Here is a 20,277-nt window from a genome sequence, read left to right as displayed (position 1 = left end):
TCACAGGGAGCCCAGGGCAGCACTGGGGAAAATACAACTCAGCACATGGAAGATCTGCTGCCTCCAAATAATGAGGAAAGGGTTATGAAGCTCAGAGAATAGAGGTCAATGCGTGATAGATTTCAACTCAATAACTGTCACAGGAGGTGCCATTTACTTTAGTTCTTGAAGCATATGTATTGTTTCAGTAGATGGAGCCAAGGGGCATGGAGAGGTTGACTGAGCCATTTCATCCTGCAGGTTCCTAAAAATCATCATGATATGACAATTCCATTCTGTACCTTAACTTCACACCCTACGCACACAGTGAAAATGCTCCCAGTCACCATTTCCATCTCCTTTGCTCTGAAGTGCTGGCTTCCTGAGCATCTCCCTGCAGCCCAGCACCAAGCCTCTAGGACTTGGGAATCTCTTGCACTGGAGCTACTGGCCTTAAGATTTCTGATGATGGCCACCAGGAAAGGCCGTTAGTTGCAAACTCAAATGCACTCTCTGGTGTAACGTGTATGACCACAGGGAGCAGTGGTGCTGCTGTGACTTAGAAAGCTCTGTATTTTTTCAAAGGTGGCAGATACTACTGAGCTCTAGCCTATTTTGCCAGATCTTCAGTTTTTTTTGTTTGTTTTTGTTTTCCAAGAGAAGTCAAAAATCCTAATTTTAAAATGTGAAATTTCCCAATTTTTAAACATTGGTGGATCAATTTAAAAACACTTGCCCCTTGGCTGGGCATGGTGGCTCACGGCTATAATACCAGCACTTTGGGAGGCTGAGACGGGTGGATTGCTTGATCTCAGGAGTTCGAGGCTACCCTGGGCAACATGACAAAACACCATCTCTATAAAAAATACAAAAATTAACCAGGTGTGGTGGTGCATGCCGGTGGTCCCAGCTAGTCGAGAGGCTGAGGTGGGAGGATCACTTGAGCCTAGGAGGTCAAGTGAGCTGTGATCAGGGCCTCTGCACTCCATCCTGGGCAACAGAGCAAGACCCTGTATCCAAAATACATAAATAAACTAAACACTGGGGAGCCCTACAGCAGGAGTCTGCAAGCCAGTTTCAGCCTGTGGCTGCAGTTTGGAATCACTGCTGTCAACAGCCAGTTCTCCCTGTTAGACCTTAAGGGAGTGAACAGAAGTGACCATATCCAGTCTTTGAGGCTCTTTCCTGACTTGCACTCAGCTTGGCTTCCTTAGATCTGGGAATGCCGTTACAGAGGCCATTCCAGCCTGACATTTGGAAATTTGAAGCACCACCATGGGGCCCAGCTCTCACCTGATGTTCTCATTGGGTACTTTCCCGTATCTCTTGATGGCCGAACACTCATTCTTGTGGTTCAACCAAGCATCTTTCTGGCAGGTGCGGTCGCAGTAATGGGCAAACTTGCACTGCCCACAGCGATGGAGCTTCTCCTGCCTCTTGAAGCAGGTGTGGCACACAAAATTAACAAGGCTGGAAATGGAGAGAGAAGACACGTGATTGGGAGCACAGTGGAAAGGGCACCATACAGCCAGTGGAACACGGCATTCTGGTACTGGGTTCAGCTGACTGGTCCTTGTCTGTCTAAACTTCAGATTTCCATCTTCCAAAATGAGGCGCCTGGGCTTCCAAAGGCCCTTCTCGGCAATAACAATTCCTTTAGCAATTTTTGTTTGTTTGTTTCTTGAGACGGAGTCTCGCTCTGTCGCCCAGGCTGGAGTGCAGTGCCACGATCTCGGCTCACTGCAACCTCCACCTCCCAGGTTCAAGCAATTCTTCTGCCTCAACCTCCCAAGTAACTGGGATTATAGGCACGTGCCACCACACCCGGCTAATTTTTGTATTTTTAGTACAGACAAGGTTTCACCACATTATTCAGGCTGGTCTCGAACTCCCAACAAGTTATCCACTCACCTCGGCCTCCCAAAGTGCTGGGATTACAGACGTGAGTGCCCACACCTGGCCTACCAAATATTTTTAAGTGACCCCCATGTGGAGGACACTCTTATCCTCTGCATATAAGCCCTTCAATTCAGGAAGGGTAAATTCATGACCTAAGTGTGTTAGGCATTGGGAATACCACAAATTACTAGAGAAACAATTGAACGTGCAGTGTGGTGAATATTATGACAGGGGAGCACAGGGGGGTCCTAGACTCTTTGGAGAAGACACTTGAATTCCTTATGATACCCTCGCCTGAAGTCACAGGTCATTGGCACTGTGTTGGAGGGGGCATTTTGGCGACATGTCTTTCTCATTGTTGAAATGTAGTGTCCCCTTTCCCAAAGTACAACAAATCATAATGATCTACAGTATGATGGGACAAGAGCATCATAGTATTGTATGCAAAAGAATATCTACACACTATGATATATGTCACAGTCTGTGTGTTTTGCAACAGTAAGAATGACAGGGTTACTGATTTCACTGTCATTGACATATTCTCCCAGCTCACAGCGAGGATGGAAGTGATGAAGAGGAAAATGCAAGCCCATTCGATGGGTGAGGGAGAGAGTTGTGAGAAGATGAGGATCCTCACCCGGTGCTTCCAGCCTCTTAGTGTTCCCATTAGAGAGCCCTGTGTCCCCCATGTTAAACCCATCATTCAAACAGAAAAGGGCATAGGCTCCATAGGAAATGTATTTCAGGACATAGCCTGACATCCAGAGTGAGGGAAATCTGGTATGATGCACAGAATCTCTGGGCCTCAACCTCATGCTCCTGCAATGTGAGGAAGAGAAATCCCAACCACTGAAGCAAAGAAATAATGAAAACCAGTTCAATGATCTGCAGGGGAGCGCTGAGCTCCTGGGAAGCAAGTGGATGGGTAAACTCAGGTAGGAGTCCACAGTCTAAACAGGGACCTCAAAAGTATAAGAACACAGGAGCTTTTAAAACCGCAGAATTCTAGAGCCTGGAGGGAGAAACTTCCACAGAACATTCAAGCACAGAAATCTTTTGTGTACATCCCTGGCCATGAATATTCTAATTCCCACAGTGAAAAGGAGTTCGCTGTTTCTGAGAACAGTCAGTTCATTGTTGGCCAGTCCTAATTGTTGCAAACTTCCTCCTTGTGTTAAGCTTGAATTTGCCTCCCCAGAAAACCTACTCCTGTACTCTAATTTGGCCTTCTGGGTCCTTGCCCAATGGAACAAGCCTGGTCAGATCAGTTCTTCAAGAATTTGAAGACCACTGCCTTGCTTCCCATTCATTTCTCTCCTCCAAGTTAAATACTCCCAGATCTTTAAACAATTCCTTGTACATGGTTTCTAGAATTCTTGCACCTTTCTAGTGGCCTCTGATATATCTACAGAAATCCCTGTAGCCACAAGAGGGTGGGTTTAGCTGAGAAATCAAGCAACATGTGCTGGCCAGTGCCAGGGGGTCAGGCTCACGGACCAGCCCAAAGGCCAGGCCTGACCCTTGAGCCTGACCCCTAGCACTGATCCCAGCATGGCATCTAGAAGGGGATAGACAGGTGCAGAGCCAGCTGAGGGCACGGCAGAGGTTACTGCTCTATGCTACATCCTGGGCTTCCTAAAGTCCAGGCAGTTTTCAGCCTCTGGCTGGCCAGCTCAACACACCGTTGTATCCCCATCCACTAGGAGGTGCATTGCTACTAATTTGTTAACAATCATAAAGTACTCGAGGGCATGAAAGGTCAGTGTTTATTTCTAATTTAGAGCAGATTCAAGGTTATCCTCACAGTAACAGCTTCCTCGCCCTTAAACTTGCCTTCCCTTAAACTTTCCTAGTGAACGAGGAGGAGAAGAATCACACTAGCATACTGAGAACTGCACAGGTTCCACAGCCCGTCATAACTAGGCCACAGAGGGTGCACCCTCCCTGAGAACGTCATTTGTCATAAGTGCCCCAGCAGAATAGAGCACATGGGGCCTACAGGGAACCCTGGCCACTTAGTGAACTCTCTAAACCCCTGCCGATGGAGAGCAATGAATTTCTTACATCTACCTCAAATCAGGATTGCATTTTCTGGCAGGAATTTGCAGTTCATTAGCAGGAACTGGACTGCTGAAAAATCCAAGTAAATTGGATTCCAAGAAGGCTCCAAATCTTGTCTCCTGGCCAAACACAGGTGAGAGCTTGGGTGTCAACACCTCACAATTATGGTGCCCAGAGCAGAGTATACTATTCAGATGTGGTGCCATGCACGCTTGCCGGATCTCCACATTGTGCTTCCATTAGTTTCTTTAGTGAAAACCTCACATTAATTTAGAGTCAAACGGCCGGGTGCAGTGGCTCACACCTGTAATCCCAGCACTTTGGGAAGCCGAGGCGAGCGGATGACCTGAGGTCAGGAGTTTGAGAACAGCCTGGCCAACATGGTAAAACCCTGTCTCTACTAAAAATACAGAAATTAGTTGGTCATGGTGGCACATGCCTGTAATCCCAGCTACTTAGGAGTCTGAAGCAGGAGAATTGCTTGAACCCAGGGACAGAGATTGCAGTGAGTCGAGATCGTGCCACAGCAATCCAGCCTGGGTGACAAAGCAAGACTCTGCCTCAAAAAAAAAAAGAAAGAAAGAAAAAAAAAATTAGGGTCAAATTACAAGTATAATCAGTAGAACCTCCCAAGCTTTCTCAAAGGTGCTGCAGTCAAGCCAGAGTTTCCACTCTGTTTGTCTACACAGCATTGCATTTTCTAGACATCTTTATGGAGGTATGATTGACATACAATAAGTGTTAAAAAAAAAAAAAAAAAAAAAAGAACACTTTGATAGGTTCTGACATATGCATCTACCCACAAAACCATCATCACAATCAAGATAATAAACATATCCAGGCCGGGCACGGTGGCTTACACCTGTAATCCCAGCACCTTGGGAGGCCAAGGCAGGTGGATCATCTAAGGTCAGGAGTTTGAGACTAGCCTGGCCAACATGGCAAAATCCAGTCCCTACTAAAAATACAAAAATTAGTTGGGCGTGGTGGCACGTGTCTATAGTCCCAGCTACTCAGAAGGCTGAGGCAGGAGACTTGCTTGAACCAGGGAGGCGGAGCTTGCAGCGAGCCAAGATTGCACCACTGCACTCCAGCCTGGGCGACAGAGTGAGACTCTATCTCGAAAAAATTAAAAATAAAAAATAAAAATAAATAAATAAGTAAAGACTACATCCATCAGCCTAAAAGCTCCTTTGTGACACTGAATTTTTAAACTTGAAGTGGAGTCTTCACATTTATTCCTAACTGATGGTTTTCAGTGTAGCATTCCAAAACGTCAAGGTCATTTTGAATTTTCTTCTGTCATCTTTCATATTGGTATGCTAATCTCTGAGTCATCTGCAAATTTCAGAGTCTGTCTTAGGTTAGGAACGAGGAAGGAGGAGCAGATGTCCACCTCTGGGGCATCAGGGCTCATACCAGGAATACAAACCCAAGGCAGGAGAGAATGGGAGGAGAGCCAAGAGGTGGTCTGGAGAGGGAACAGTTAGACACAAGCACAATCATGCTGTCTGTCCCTTGTAACCGGTCACTTGTAACTTTATGCTTGTCTGTTCCAAGGTCGCCCATCAGAGAGCGACCCCACACCAGAACTACTCTCATATTTTACACCCAAATTGACATTTTAGAATAGCCTAGTACAATATCCTCATCTTTTTATTCATATACATATATTCACACATTCATATTTCATGTATACACTAATATGTGTGCCTACCAAACAAAAACATTACTCTTCACAATTCTGTTTTATTGTTTTAAATTTCAAACACAAATGAAAATCACCTAGGTAAACACTTCGAATAACAAATTTTGAGTCTTCATCTTTATAGTCACTGCTTATTTCTAATCTACTTAAAAATGTGGGAATATATGGTATCACAAGGATTGGAGACATAGACTGTGGCCAACACAATCTGGAATAACTCTGAAGTTTAAGAATTTACTTTCACAATGAACACATGTAGTTGAGTCCACATGGCTGACTGTATAACCGAAGGTCCTCAGAATTAACTTCCAGGCAGAATGCAATGTTTATTAAAAGATAGGCAATTTTAAAATGTGCTAAAATGAGGTTTACCCAACAGCAGTTTTTCAGAACTTAGACTCATACGGATTTTGGAGTGAGGAGAAGTATTTTATCCTTGACGTTGTTTAGAATTGCTGGTACATGGTGATAACAAAAAAAGATTGACTTTTATTGTTTTTTGTTTTTTGTTTTGAGACAGAGTCTCGCTCTGTAGCCCAGGCTGGAGTGCAGTGGCATAATCTCGGCTCACTGCAATCTCTGCCTCCCAGGTTCGAGTGATTCTCCTGCCTCAGCCTCCCGAGTAGCTGGGATTACAGGCACCCGCCACCATGCATGGCTAATTTTTGTATTTTTTAGTAGAGATGGAATTTCACCATGTTGGTCAGGCTGGTCTGGAACTCCTGACCACCTCAGCCTCCCAAAATGCTGGGATTATTGTTTTTCAATTCTGTACAAAGACCCCTTACTAATGACCTTATTGTAGACATCAGGAATGGACCCCTCACACAACCCTGTCCTTACTTAGTCCATGCTGCTTGTGAGGTTTATTACGGCAAGTTTTCCTAGCCTGGCTCCAAGAGAAAGAATATGTCTCCCCTGGCATTTGCCTCCAAGCTCCCATGAACTAACTTAATACACTTCTACTAGGGCCTGATTAGAGAACAATCTATCTGCTATTAACTGTAGCTATATTATGTCCCTAAGAATAAATTCCAGTGACATGACCCTCATGTTCTCAAAGTCACTAATAACCACCGTGACCAGGAGACAGAACCTTAAGGTGCTGCAAAGCAGCCTTCACTCAAGATTGGGTGACAGGAAGAACATTACACTTATATAATCATTTTATCAGGCTTTGGATCAATTCATGTTATGTCCATGAGATTCTTTGCTATTAAATAATTCATGTTATCTCATGAGATTCTTTGCTATTAAATAATTCATGTTATCTCATGAGATTCTTTGCTGTAATAAACTTCAAATACTTTTCATAAAAAGAAAATGTGATCAATGATTTCTTTTCCCATAGTGAACTTGGGTGGGTTCCAAATATGAACCACCAAATAGTTCCTTCAGGATCACAGATCTATTTTATATCCCATTCTGTAATTTTGCTAGGGCCTAGAGCCAATTTTTAAAAGCTGGTGAAACCCGGGAAGCATTGAGTTATCTTTCTTTTTTTTTTTTTTTTTTTTTTTTGAGACGGAGTCTCACGCTGTTGCCCAGGCTGGAGTGCAGTGGCGCGATCTCGGCTCACTGCAAGCTCCGCCTCCCAGGTTCCCGCCATTCTCCTGCCTCAGCCTCCTGAGTAGCTGGGACTACAGGCGCCCGCCACCGCGCCCGGCTAATTTTCTTTTTTTGTATTTTTAGTAGAGACGGGGTTTCACTGTGGTCTCGATCTCCTGACCTTGTGATCCGCCCGCCTCGGCCTCCCAAAGTGCTGGGATTACAGGCTTGAGCCACCGCGCCCGGCCTATCTTTCTTAAATGTAGGCTTCCTTTGGGATGAAGCTGACCTTTTCTCTATGCCCGCAGCTGCTGGTAGGGCTTAGCCACAAGACTGGAGCTGGGGAGAAGGAGGATGCAGAGTCGAACTTCTGGAACTTCAGTGTGCACACACGTCACCAGCAATTTTGTTAAAACTCGGGTTCAGATTTAGTATGTGGGGTGGGGGCTGGGATTCTGCATTTCTAACAAGCTCCCAGGCAATACTGATGCTTCAACTTTGAGTAGCAAGAATGTGGAGATGAGAGAAAACCCAAATCCTGCTCCTTCTGGTGGGATACACCGAGATGTGTCAAGTAGACAGGAAAGGGAAATTTTTTGTTTTATTTCAAATCTAGTCCAAAATTTTTTTAAGCCTGTCCCTCTGGTTCCCATCTCCCCTCCTTGGCATGGGGTTGGGTGTTACGGAAGGTCAAACCTAGAGTTGGTCAGAGCCGGGTTCTTCTCCTGACTCCAGTATCTACTGGCTGTGTGACCTTGAGCAAGTCCCCTGACTTCTCCAAGCTTTTGTTTCCTTATGTGAAAATGGGAGTAGCAACACCTAGATCTTGCTATCTTTTAGACCACTGACCAGTACTTTTGAATGAAATATACTATTTTTAAAAATTCAAGCAAGATGAAAATTACGGCCGGGCGCGGTGGCTCACGCCTGTAATCCCAGCACTTTGGGAGGCCGAGGCGGGCGGATCACGAGGTCAGGAGATCGAGACCATCCTGGCTAACACGGTGAAACCCCGTCTCTACTAAAAATGCAAAAAATTAGCCGGGCGAGGCGGCGGGCGCCTGTAGTCCCAGCTACTCGGGAGGCTGAGGCAGGAGAATGGCGTGAACCCGGGAGGCGGAGCTTGCAGTGAGCCGAGATCGCGCCACTGCACTCCAGCCCGGGCGACAGAGCGAGACTCCGTCTCAAAAAAAAAAAAAAAAAAAAAAAGATGAAAATTACAAAGAAGTTCTGAAATCTCACCACTCTCATAGTGATTTTAGGGTTAAAAGAAATCACACGTGTAAGGTGGTCAGCACAGAGCCTGGCACTGGATAAGTGCTCAGCAGACATCAGCCCAAGCCACCCATCCTGCCTGTCACTCAGACAGGGCTGGGCCAGGTTAATCACCGAGTTCCTCTCATCCCCAGCGCCAGCTTATTCCAGGCAGCTACCAGAAAGGAAGACAGTGCAGCTACAGGAGAACATTGTATGGGGACAAGGGCACTCCCCTGACAGAAATGCCCATCCTGGCCAGGCACGGTGGCTCATGCCTGTAATCCCAGCACTCTGGGAGGCCGAGGAGGGCAGATTATGAGGTCAGGTGTCTGAGACCAGCCTGACCAACATAGTGAAACCCTGTCTCTACTAAAAATACAAATAACTAGCCAGGTGTGGTGGTGGGCGCCTGTAATCCCAGCTACTAAGGAGGCTGAGGCAGGAGAATGGCAGGAGAACCTGGGAGGCGGAGCTTGCAGTGAACCAAGATCGTGCCACTGCACTCCAGCCTGGGCGACAATGTGAGACTCCATCTCAAAAAAAAGAAAGAAAGAAAGAAATGCCCATCCCTCCCCCACCTTACTGGCCCCAGTGCAGGAGAGCGTCCAAATGACACGAAGTCCTAAAGCCACTTTTTGGATTCCGAGAAAGAGCATTTGTCCCAGGCAGGCTTAGCTGGGTGACCTTCAGCAAGTCTCGTTTCTCCCCAGTCTCATATTCCTATTCACACCAAAAGGTATCAACTCCCACTTACACAGCACTTTGCCATTTCAAAGAGATGTTTTTAGTGATTCGTTTTTTAAAAAATCTTCACAGCAACCTTTAGAGTAGCCATAATCATTATCCTCACAGGGATATTATTCTCTTAAGAGTCCCTGACGCCGGACTCTACTCCTAGCACACAGAAGGCGGATGCAGCTACAAAGTCCACCTGCTTGGCCTGCAGCCTTGAATGTGCCTGCTCCAGCAGCTGGTCCCCTCTCACTCTGCTCTGCAGCCCTGCTGGATTCTGTGATCTGTCAGAGTGAAGAGGGCTGGAAGGGCAGCTGCTGCTCAGCTCCTTGTATGGAAATAGTTGCTCACGGACAGATACATGCAAAGACAAGGTGCCTGCATGGTGGGCAAGCCCCCTAAAAACTCAGCAAGAGAGGACTGGACCAACAGTTCAACAGTTCTGTCTTTCAGGGCTGCTTATAAACTCCCAGCCTGCCAGAAGGTCTCTCCTCAAAAATTAGAGGGAAGTGTCTTTTTTTTTTTTTCTTTTTTAAGAGACAGGGTCTTTCTCTGTCCTCCAGGCTGGAATGCAATGGCGTAATCACGGCTCATTGCAGCCTCAAACTCCTGGGCTCAAGCGACCCTCCCACCTTAGCCTCCCTAGTAGCTGGGACTACAGGCACAGGCCACCAGGCTCGGCTTGATTTTATTTTTTTTGTAGAGATGGAGTCTTATTATGTTGCCCAGGCTGGTCTCAAACTCCTGAGTTCAAGTAATCTGCCTGCCTCAGCTTCCCAAAATGCTGGGATTACAGGCATGAGCCACCTCGCCCAGCCTGTGAGTAGATGTCTTAAAGAACATCTCGTCCCTCAAGTACCCAGATAACTTCACAATATTTTAAATTCTTTTTCTCATTCCTTCTTTTTTTCTTCTTTCCCTCTGTCTTTCCTTCCCTCCCTGCCTCTTTCTGCAAGTATTTGTTGAGCATCTGTTATGTGCATTGAGCTAGGTAATAGACGGCCTTAAAAGATAAAGGAGACACCGACCTTGCCTTCAAGCAGTCCCCAGGCTGGGATGGGGCATAAACATGTATAAACAAGGCAGGACCCACAACATTCCATGAACATGGTAACTTGCTGTAAGTTTCGAGGAAGAGAGACTACTTCAACGGAGGTAGGGGAGGCAATCTAGAAAGGCAATCACCTGCGAGATGAGGAGGCATTGTTCTGACCTCGAGAGATGGGCTGAGTTTGTACTCAGAGAAGGTAGAGGTCTTCCAGAAAGAGGAACTGATATGAGGCAAATGTGTCCATGTCAGGGTATACATATAGGAGACAAAGGTAGCCGCTGGATGAGATCATGAGATTCATGTTTGCACTGACTATTAAATACCTTGACATAAGAAGTCAGTGGGGGCCAGGGGCAGTGGCTCACACCTGTAATCCCAGAACTTTGGAAGGCTGAGGCAGGAGGATCACTTGAGCCCAGGAGTTTGAGATCAGCCTGGGCAAAATAGTGTCCAGTAGAGAACACTGTCTCTACAAAAAAACAAAAATAAAACATTAGCCAGCCATGGTGGTGGGCACCTGTAGTCCCAGCTACTCCAGAGGCTGAGGTGGGAGGATGGCTTGAGCCCAGCAGGTAAAGGCTGCAGTGAGCCATGACTGTGCCATGACACTCCAGCCTGAGCAATAGAGTGAGACCCTATCTAAAAAAAAAAAAAAAAAAAAAGAATTAGAAGGTACTGTTTTCTTGGATCAAGCCTGGATATTGCCAATTTATTTTTAACATCCCTTTTTTTATTAAAACACCAACTCTCAAGATTTTCTCTGCCACAGCTCACATACCCTACAAAGACCTGTATACATTTACATGACCTAGCTGAAGCACACCCCTCAATTCATGTTCAGAACACATGCTCGGATGTGAGTGGGTAAAGATAGCATTATTATGGGGACAACCTGCCATTTGATCTAATCCATCTTTAAAAGGCAATCATTCTCAGACTTCTGGATTTAAGAATTATTGAGCGATATTTAGCAATACAACTCACAATAGACTGTGTAACATATCGACATGTCATGCCTCTGTGGCTGAAAGTGCCAAATGAAAAGCAGAATTCTAAATCAACTGTGGTTATTCTCAACATCCAATGCAAACATTCAAGGCTGTCACTTGAATACTTTAACACTTACTCATTTTCTGAACTAATTGTTCCAGAATTTCTCTAATCCTTTCATTAAATTATTTCCATTTATAGCATCATTTATCCCCCACTAACCAACCACCAGCTGTTATCAGATTAAAGGCCACATGTGTGTTTGTGTGTCTGCCAGGGCTAATCCTGCCATTGCCACAGGCTCACACAGAATTACACTGACTAAACCCCACCGGCTCTGCTGCACCTAAGAAAGCTCATAACTGGTTCCATTTTCAAAAAAAGCCTGGTTGTCAGTAATTTATTTACAAATACTCAACTCTTTCTCATGTTCCCCACTATCTTTTTACCTATACACACACTATATATACATAATCTCCTGAACACTTTCAACTTTGTAACCAGAATAATTTAGAGACTGTTCAAGTTTTTATTTAAAAAACTTTAAAAAAATCCACTAACTGTCCTTGCTCCTTCTTAGCATATTTTGTGATGAATTGGATCAATCTAGAAAATTCTTATTGGTTGGGGTAGACTAAATAATAGCCCCCCAAAAATTGTCAATGTCCTAATCCCCAGAACCTGTAAATAGGTCACATTACATGGCAGAGGAACTTTGCATGTGTGATTAAGTTAAAGACCTTGAGACAAGGACAGTATCCCGAATTACCTAGGTGGGCCTAATGCAATTGCAAGGTCCTTCAGAGGAGGCAGGAGGTCAGAGGGGAACAAGATGTTACAGTGCTGGCTTTAAAGATTCAGGAAGGGGGCCATGAGCCAAGGAATGTGGGCAGCCTCAAGAAGATGGAGATAGTGAAGAAACAGAAGTATCAGCCTGTTTTTAGACTTCTAACCTCCAGGACTATAAGATAATAAACTTGTGTTGTTTTCAGCCATTGAAGTTACAGTAGTTTGCTACAGCAGCAAAAGGAACTAAAGGCTGGGTGCCTAGGGGCTCAAGCTTGTAATCCCAGCACTTTCGGAGGCTGAGGCAGGCAAATCTCTTGAGGTCAGTAGTTTGAGACCAGCCTGGGCAACATGGTGAAACCCCATGTTCTTTCCCTCTCTCTTTCTCTCTCTTTCCTTCCCTCCCTGATTCTTTCCACAAGTATTTATTGAGCATCTGTTGTGTGCATCGAGCTAGGTAACAGAGGGGAGAACTAGACATAAAGGAGTAATAAACAAATGAGTTATGCATATACTTAAAAATTGAGGGCATCAGCCGGGTGCGGTGGCTCACACCTGTAATCCCAGCACTTTGGGAAGCCAAGGCAGGCAGATCATGAGGTCAGGAGATCGGACCATCCTGGCTAACACGGTGAAACCCCGTCTCTACTAAAACATAAAAAAAAAAAATTAGCCTGGCGTGGTGCAGGCACTTGTAGTCCCAGCTACTCGGGAGGCTGAGGCAGGAGAATGGCGTGAACCCGGGAGGCGGAGCTTGCAGTGAGCCGAGATTGCGCCACTGCACTCCAGCCTGGGCCACAGGAAAAAAAAAAAATTGAGGGCATCAAAAGAAAACAACAATTCATAATAAAAAATTCAACTTAAAACAATACTAAGATAAGTTTTAACAGATTTAATTGACAAACATGAAAAAGTGAAGTAGTTTTCTGTGTTGGCCAGTATTGGGATGAGGAGGCAACTCCTGTGCTGCTAGTAGAAAAATGTATGTTCTCCTTTGGTGAGGTAATTTGGAAATCTATATCAAAAGCCTTAAAAATGTCTTTTGAATTCAAAATTTGTACTTGTAGGAATTTGTCTTTAATACATAATCAGAGATATATGGGAAGATCTACTAGGAAAAAGAGCAGACCCTTGACATCCAAAACAAAGCATCTACGAATTAGTTCAGCCCTTGTAGAAAGCAGCCTGGAGAGTTCCCCAAAAACTAAAACTAGAATTACCATTCGACCCAGCAATCCCATTACTGAATATCTACCTGAAGGAAAATAAATCATTCTACCAAAAACACACGTGCACTCATATGTTTATCACAGCACTATCCACAGCAGCAACGACATGGAAACAACCCAGGTGCCTATCAATGTTGGATTATATAAAGAAAACATGGTGCATATATACCCTGTAATACTACACAGCCGTTAAAAAAGAACAAAATCATGTCCTTTGCAGCAATATGGGTGCAACTGGAAGCCATTCTCCTAAGCAAATTAATACAGAAACAGAAAACCAAATAACACGTTTTCATTTTGAAGTGAGAGATAAACATTGGGTACATATGGACACAAAAATGTGAACAATAAACACTGGAGATTCCAAAAGGGGAGAGGGAGAGAGAGGGGCAAGAGTTGAAAAGCTATCTATAGGGTACCATGTTCACTACTTGGGCAAGCAGATTATTAGAAGCCCAAACCTCAGCATCCCACAATATGCCCATGTAGCAAACCTGCACATGTACCCCCAAAATCTAAAATAAAAATTAAAAAAAATATGGCATCTAATTAAATTAATATACAAGTCAACAAAAAGAATACTATGCAGCCATTAAAATGGTGTAGAAGGATATTAATGGTTTTGAAAGTTGTTCACAACATCTTATGAAGTAAATAAAACAGGTTACAAAATAATCCAGCTTTTTTGAGAGAAAAAGTATATACAACTTAATTACATTGAACTTGAAATTATTAAATGCACCATTTTTATTCATTACTAAGAAATTTTAAAAAATATACCAATTAAACCATAATGAGCCATAGATTTTAGGATACATTATGATTTCAGAGAAGTTAAAATATGTATTCTGGAATTGATAAATATAGCATATTATGTATGTCCCATTTTCCCTCCATTCTGAAATAAACTTCTTTTCCCATATTTTAATATCCAGAATTTAGGGATATTTTGTGTCTTACAATCAAAGCATACATTTAATGTAGTGTTTCTGCCAGGCGCAGTAGCTCACACCTGTGATCCTAGCACTTTGGGAAGCCAAAACCGGCAGATCACTTGATGCCGGGAGTTGGAGACCAGCCTGAGCAACATGGTGAAACCCTGTCTCTACTAAAAATACAAAAATTAGCTGGGTGTGGTGGCGTGCACCTTCAGTCCCAGCTACTCGGAAGGCTGAGGCAGAAGAATCACTTGAGCCCAGGTGGCAGAGTTTGCAGTGAGCCGAGATCTCACCACTACACTCCAGCCTGAGTGACAGAGCAAGATTTCATCTCAAAAAGTAAAAATAATAACAATAATAATGTAGTGTTTCTTCCAGGACTCCCACCCCACCTATAACTCACCAGAATCAAGAAAATATTATATATGCATTGTATTTGCATCAGAAAACAAGGAGGATATACACCAGAATGTTAATAGCTGGGGTTTTTTTTTTCCCCCAAATGATAAGATTGCGGAGAATTATTATTTTCTTCCTTAACAACAATAAAAAAAATCAGCATTGCGAATTCCCAGGTTGCCCCATGCTATGTAGAAGCTAGGAGGATCACTTGGGCTAAGGTACCACAGAGCTCCCACTCACTGTCCTCCTGAGAACTGGAAAACCTCAAAGTGAAGAGTTAAAGGGGCAGAGAGCAATTTTACCCACTCATGCATCACCCCTGGTATCTCAACTACCATAAAATGATGTGTCCAAAAAAGGCAACTCCTTGGTAAAGGTACTTCACTCCCTTCTAGCACCCAACCACAATGCCTAAGGGGATGGCAAATAGACTTCATTTTTAAATGCTAGTTCTCATTGATTGGTAGTAGCCCCCTGGAGGACCTGCTGGAAGGGATTCTGAGACCAAATTGGAATTCAGGAGGAAGGTGTGCCTGATTGATTAGTCAGGCCTAGCACTTAATCCAAGTGCTACATAGTAGCTAGGCCTGAAAGAATTTTCCCAGCTTTATTCTCGCTTTCTTACCTTCAAGAAGAGTACCTGTTTTTCTAATCATCAAAGGTGAAAAGATCTTAACCAGACTAAGGACCATAATTTAAGGGCCTGGAATGTTACTGCTAATGCTAAACTAAGCCCATTCTAGCAAAGACACAATTCAGGTTTACAAACCAGCATTTCACAGTATGGCATTATATTTTAAAGTCAAAGAACACATATATTACTGGCTTAGTAATTACACTCCGGTGATACACACCTCATGTATCTGCTTTCCAAGAGATAGGAACAAAAATGTTCATAGCAAACATTCACAGGAGAATGGAAAAATAAATTTGGTACACAGACACACACAAAGTTTATTCACTTTATTAGTTTCACAAAACCATACAGATGAATAATATTTGAGTGAAAGAAGCAAGGGACATAAAACCACATATAATATTGTACCTTTGTTTAAAAGATCAAAAACAAAACATAACTAATTATATATTGTTTAGAAATATGTGACTGTGATTAAACTATTACTTTTTTTTTTTTTTTTTGAAACATAGTCTTGCTCTGTCACCCAGGCTGGAGTGCAGTGGCACGATCTTGGCTCATTGCAACCTCTGCCTCCTGGGTTTAAGCGATTCTCTCGCCTCAGCCTTCTGAGTAGCTGGGATTACAGGCACCTGCCATCATGCCCGGCTAATTTTTCTATTTTTGTAGAGACAGGGTTTCACCATATTGGTGAGCCTAGTCTTGAACTCCTGACTTCAGGTGATCTGCCTGCCTGGGTCTCCCAAAGTGTGGGATTACAGGCATGAGCCACCACACCCGGCCAAAACTATTATTTAAAAGGCAGTAGAATATACAACACAAAACCTAGGATAATTACCTTTGGAGCAGGCATGGGACAGGCTAGAGAAGATGTAACATATTGGAATATTCTAGTTAAGTTGGTTTGGTGTTGATCTATTGCTATGCTTTGTATAATATATGTTAGAATATATACAATATAATAGATAATATATATGTTAGAATATATAATACACAGTTTGAAAGAATTAATTTTCATTTAATGCAGTGCTCAATTAAAAATATAATCTTTCTCCACATTTCCGTGGAAGACTAGGAAAGCCTGTCTTGCCATAACATGGATTAGAATAAGCCAGTTTTATACAGTGACTTTTGTGGGTGATGAGTTCCACCTCTGCAATCAAGTTTCTCATCTACGGTGGCTGAGCCTCACCAGGAGCCTAAAGTGCATAAAACTTTCCTTTAATGCCTCTTTGGACTGTCTCTGGTATAACTAAAGAAAGCATAGCTCCCTCATCTGTGCAGTGACAAGTTTGGGTAAAGCATTTTTTGGAAAAAACTATCTCTTTTAGATTTTTTTTTTCAATCATTTTAAAGGTCATTTATACCATGTATCCCACTTGTATTACTACTGTAAAAAAATATATGATTTTATGTAGTATTTATCCTCAATGTACATGAAGTGCTTTTATAGTTGTTACTTCAAATGAATGACAAATTATTTATAATAACAAAAACATGGAAACAATCCAAATGGTCAGTCATCAGCAGGTAATAGAACATGTAGCTCTCAAGTACTGTCTCTGAAGAGTGTATAATAGCACAGAAGACGTCAAAATTATTAAATGAAAAAGCATAATAGCTTGTATAATGAGTATATTACAGCCAAATGAAACCTATGTTTTAAAACAAACCAAAAATAGATACCCAACATGTTAAGAGTGGTTATCGTTGTGTGATATCTTACCTTTCTAAATTTTCTGAAATGACAATGCCTTGCTTTTATAATGGAATGAAAGCCCGTTCAACTTTAACCTTCTTGAAATGGAACTGATTGGCTAGATTGACTTTGGGGAATTGGAGGCAGCAAATGGAGATGTTCTTCACAAGGCCAGGCAGTAACTCACTGGCAGCACCAGGATTAGTGTTGACAGTCCCTGTGTTTCTGGGTTGTGTTTTCACTCTGAATTCAGCTGGCTCCCTAACTGTACTCACCCCTCCCCTGACACACACACATACACACACACACACAATTAATGAAATAAGACAAGCTCCCCCTGAAAAAGTCACCTCAGCCCCATATATTCCTCGGGTGGTGGTAAGCCATATGCCCCAGTTCACACCCTTTTCCCTGAAGGTCTTAGTGGGCAGGAAGACAAGAGAATGTGAATACTAATAAAGTTATCTCTGAGAAGCAGTGCCCTTTCCCAGGGTGGTCAGTGCAGCCAGCCAACCACAAAGCCTGGGTTATCAGACTCAAACCACATAGATGTCAAGCAGGTCACCCCAACCTTGATCTCAGAAAATATTGGCACTTTAATGTGATCACCATGTAAATTTGTTTAAAATTAAGATTTAGTACTAATTTAAAAGCTTGGTAGTCTAGGGTGGCCAAGGTAGTGAAGAAGAGGGAATGTACATTTAACAGAGCCTGTTTGAAGAGCCTATAAAACTGAAAACATCACATCCTATGGCCCAGCAATTCCTCTTCTAGTCCTATGGCCTAGAGAACAATCGCACATATGTACAGGTAGACACGATCGAGGATTTTCATTTTTTTATGAAAAATTAAAAACCACCAATTGTCTCTCAATAGGTGAGAGACATGGATAAATAAAATGTCATGTATTTATAGGATGAAATATTTAAAATTAAGATTGGTGATTCATATAGCATATGAATCTATATGTATAGCTCTATAAAGGAAAGAGATCTTTGGAATTTAAAAGAAGTATCTATAGATTTATAGTTCCTGCAAGGATAGACATCAAAAACATGCTGTTTAGGGAAAAGAGCAAGTTCTAAAACGACATCTGAAGTATGACACCATTTATGTAAAAAAAAAGAAAGAAAGAAAAGCAAACTACAGCCATCCATTTTGATAAATGCTGATATATACATGTAATAGCACAGGAACATTCTAGAAGGAAATACAATGAAATAATAGCAAAGGTAATATCTGAGGAAAGACAGAGGGGACTGGGATTGGATGATACTTTGATTTTTCAAGGATAAGTGGATTCCTGTGTTATTCATAATTATTAATATACAAACAGTTTATTATTTTTTTAAGTCTCAGCAATTACTTTATCTGGTAATATATTTATAATTAAAAAAAGCTAAAAATATAGAGCTTTCTGTCGGAAATTGTTTCCCACAGCACCACACCCACCTTTCCACTCCCAGCACACCCTCTCAGCCAAGTTGCCCAATGTTGGGAGAAAGTGCCCCTGAAGCCTTTGCTCACCTTCACCATCCTTCTAGGAGCCACAGCAAATCACCCTGGCAACGACCCCTTGCAGAAAAATTTATGCCAGAAAAATTAGCTCTCAGAAGTGTCATTTTGTTCAAAAAAGAGCACATGAATTTTATCCCTTCCCCTGATGATTTTTGAGAGCAAAGTATTTTAGAGTTTGGCACCAGCCAAACCAACAGGAGAGAAGGCAACTCCCCACATTTCATACCTGTCAAAAACCACTGCGGAATAAGCCCGCTCAGCAAAGATGACATCTGCAGCCCAGAACTCCTTGGTGGCCTTCAGACCCCTGCCTTTGCCCTCAGCAGTGAAGACCTCCACATTCTCCATTCTCCCTATTGTCATCTCAGAGTCTGTCAGGCCAGCGCAGCAGATATTTAACACTGAGCCAAGTCTCTTGTCATTGCTATTTCAGCACCTTCAGCATCCCAAAGAGCAAGACTATAAATGGACAAGCCACCTCCCCTTCCCTGCCCGCTCTCAGCCACTGGGCCCTCACCTCCCCCTCTGCTACTTTTTCTGGAGGTGGGAATGGGACAGGCACGAGAACAAGTGAACTGGGAAGGGTTTCATTCATCACCCAGCAAAGCTAACAGAAGAGAAAATGACCATGGCTTAATATGGTTCTGGGATAGGACCTGAAAAGTTTTGAGAGGTTCCATTGCAAGCAGAAGCTCTGTATATGCTAAGTTCTGAACTGCAACAATCCTGTTCGGCTTTAGTTGGAGTAGGGAGCATTTGGTCAGGAGGGTATTTTTAGCAGCCAGATGCCTCTGTCAATCAAAAGCAGACAACTGGAGTAGTCCAAGAGAAACAAGGTGATATTTGCTGCTCTGGGACCCTTCAGCTGTCAGGCTTGCACTTTCTCAAGTGAGGTGGGCCCCTCGCCCCACCCTTTTCAGTCTCTCTCCCAAGGGTGGACTGTTTTCAGGAAGCAGCAGAAGCTAAACTGAGGGCTGGGCACGGTTGCTCATGCCTGTAATCCCCACCTTGGGAGCCTGAGGCAGGTGGATCACCTGAGGTCAGGAGTTCAAGACCAGCCTGACCAACATGGTGAAACCCCGTCTCTACTAAATATACAAAAATTAGCTGGGCGTGGTAGCAGGTGCCTGTAATCCCAGCTACTTGGGAGGCTGAGGCAGGAGAATTGCTGGAACCCAGGAGGCAGAGGTTGCAGTGAGCCGAGATTGCGCCATTGCACCCCAGCCTGGGTGACAGAGTGAGACTCCATCTCAAAAAAAGAAAAAAAAAAAAAGAAGAAGCTAAACTGAGCCCTTGGCATATACGTAACAGTACTATTTAGGCTCCAAGGGGGCATTTTTCCTCTTCAGTGTCACCTAGGTCTCCCACAGCACCCCTACTCCACAGCTGTTCTTAGCACTGCTGGTGATGCTGGTATGCTGGAGGCAGGCTGGATACAGAGAAGGCAGGCTTTAAAAATAGCAACCCCCATCTCTATCTTTCTATCAAATTTCCTTTAACATGTGTCTGCTGCCAGGAAAATACCAATGTGCTCTGTCCTTCTTCTTACTCAGGAGTGAGGACACTGGAAAGACGAATCTAAAATCCCCATTGAACTAAATGCCACTGTTCTTGGCTATCAGGCAGCTCTCACTGAGGTTTAAAAGAAAGACACTTGCAGATCTGGAGCTCTGGCTTGACTTCCATGTAAGATTTTTAGTTCCTGGGATGCATCTACTTCCCGGGGGGGCAGTGGGCGGGGGCATTTCCTGGATCTTTCTGAGTGTATGGTTTCGGAGTCAGATGAATCTGGGTTTGAATTCTGAGCCTGCTACTACCACTTGAGACGGAACCTGTGAAACAA

At 43.4% G+C, this 20,277-nt stretch overlaps 1 protein-coding gene across 2 annotated transcripts in view; it reads right to left on the bottom strand.

Annotated features, from left to right (window-relative positions):
* SMYD1 (SET and MYND domain containing 1) overlaps window positions 1-18,882 on the bottom strand; it is a 45,117-nt gene extending 26,235 nt beyond the window's left edge. The window contains exons 1-2 of one of the 2 annotated variants that reach the window (XM_050754195.1): window positions 18,661-18,882; window positions 1,273-1,449 (exon numbers count right to left, since the gene is read on the bottom strand). In XM_050754195.1, coding sequence (XP_050610152.1) covers window positions 1,273-1,449; window positions 18,661-18,797 — 314 coding nt within the window. In that variant the 5' untranslated portion in view covers window positions 18,798-18,882. The remainder of the gene's footprint in view (window positions 1-1,272; window positions 1,450-18,660) is intronic. The other variant, XM_050754196.1, reaches the window with a different exon arrangement.
* Window positions 18,883-20,277: the final 1,395 nt, after the last annotated feature.

The sequence above is a fragment of the Macaca thibetana genome, chromosome 13 (genome assembly GCF_024542745.1).
Source record: "Macaca thibetana thibetana isolate TM-01 chromosome 13, ASM2454274v1, whole genome shotgun sequence".
Lineage (NCBI taxonomy): Eukaryota > Metazoa > Chordata > Mammalia > Primates > Cercopithecidae > Macaca > Macaca thibetana.
The sequence above is the reverse complement of the archived record's forward strand: the minus strand, read 5'-3'. Positions and strand labels throughout refer to the sequence as shown.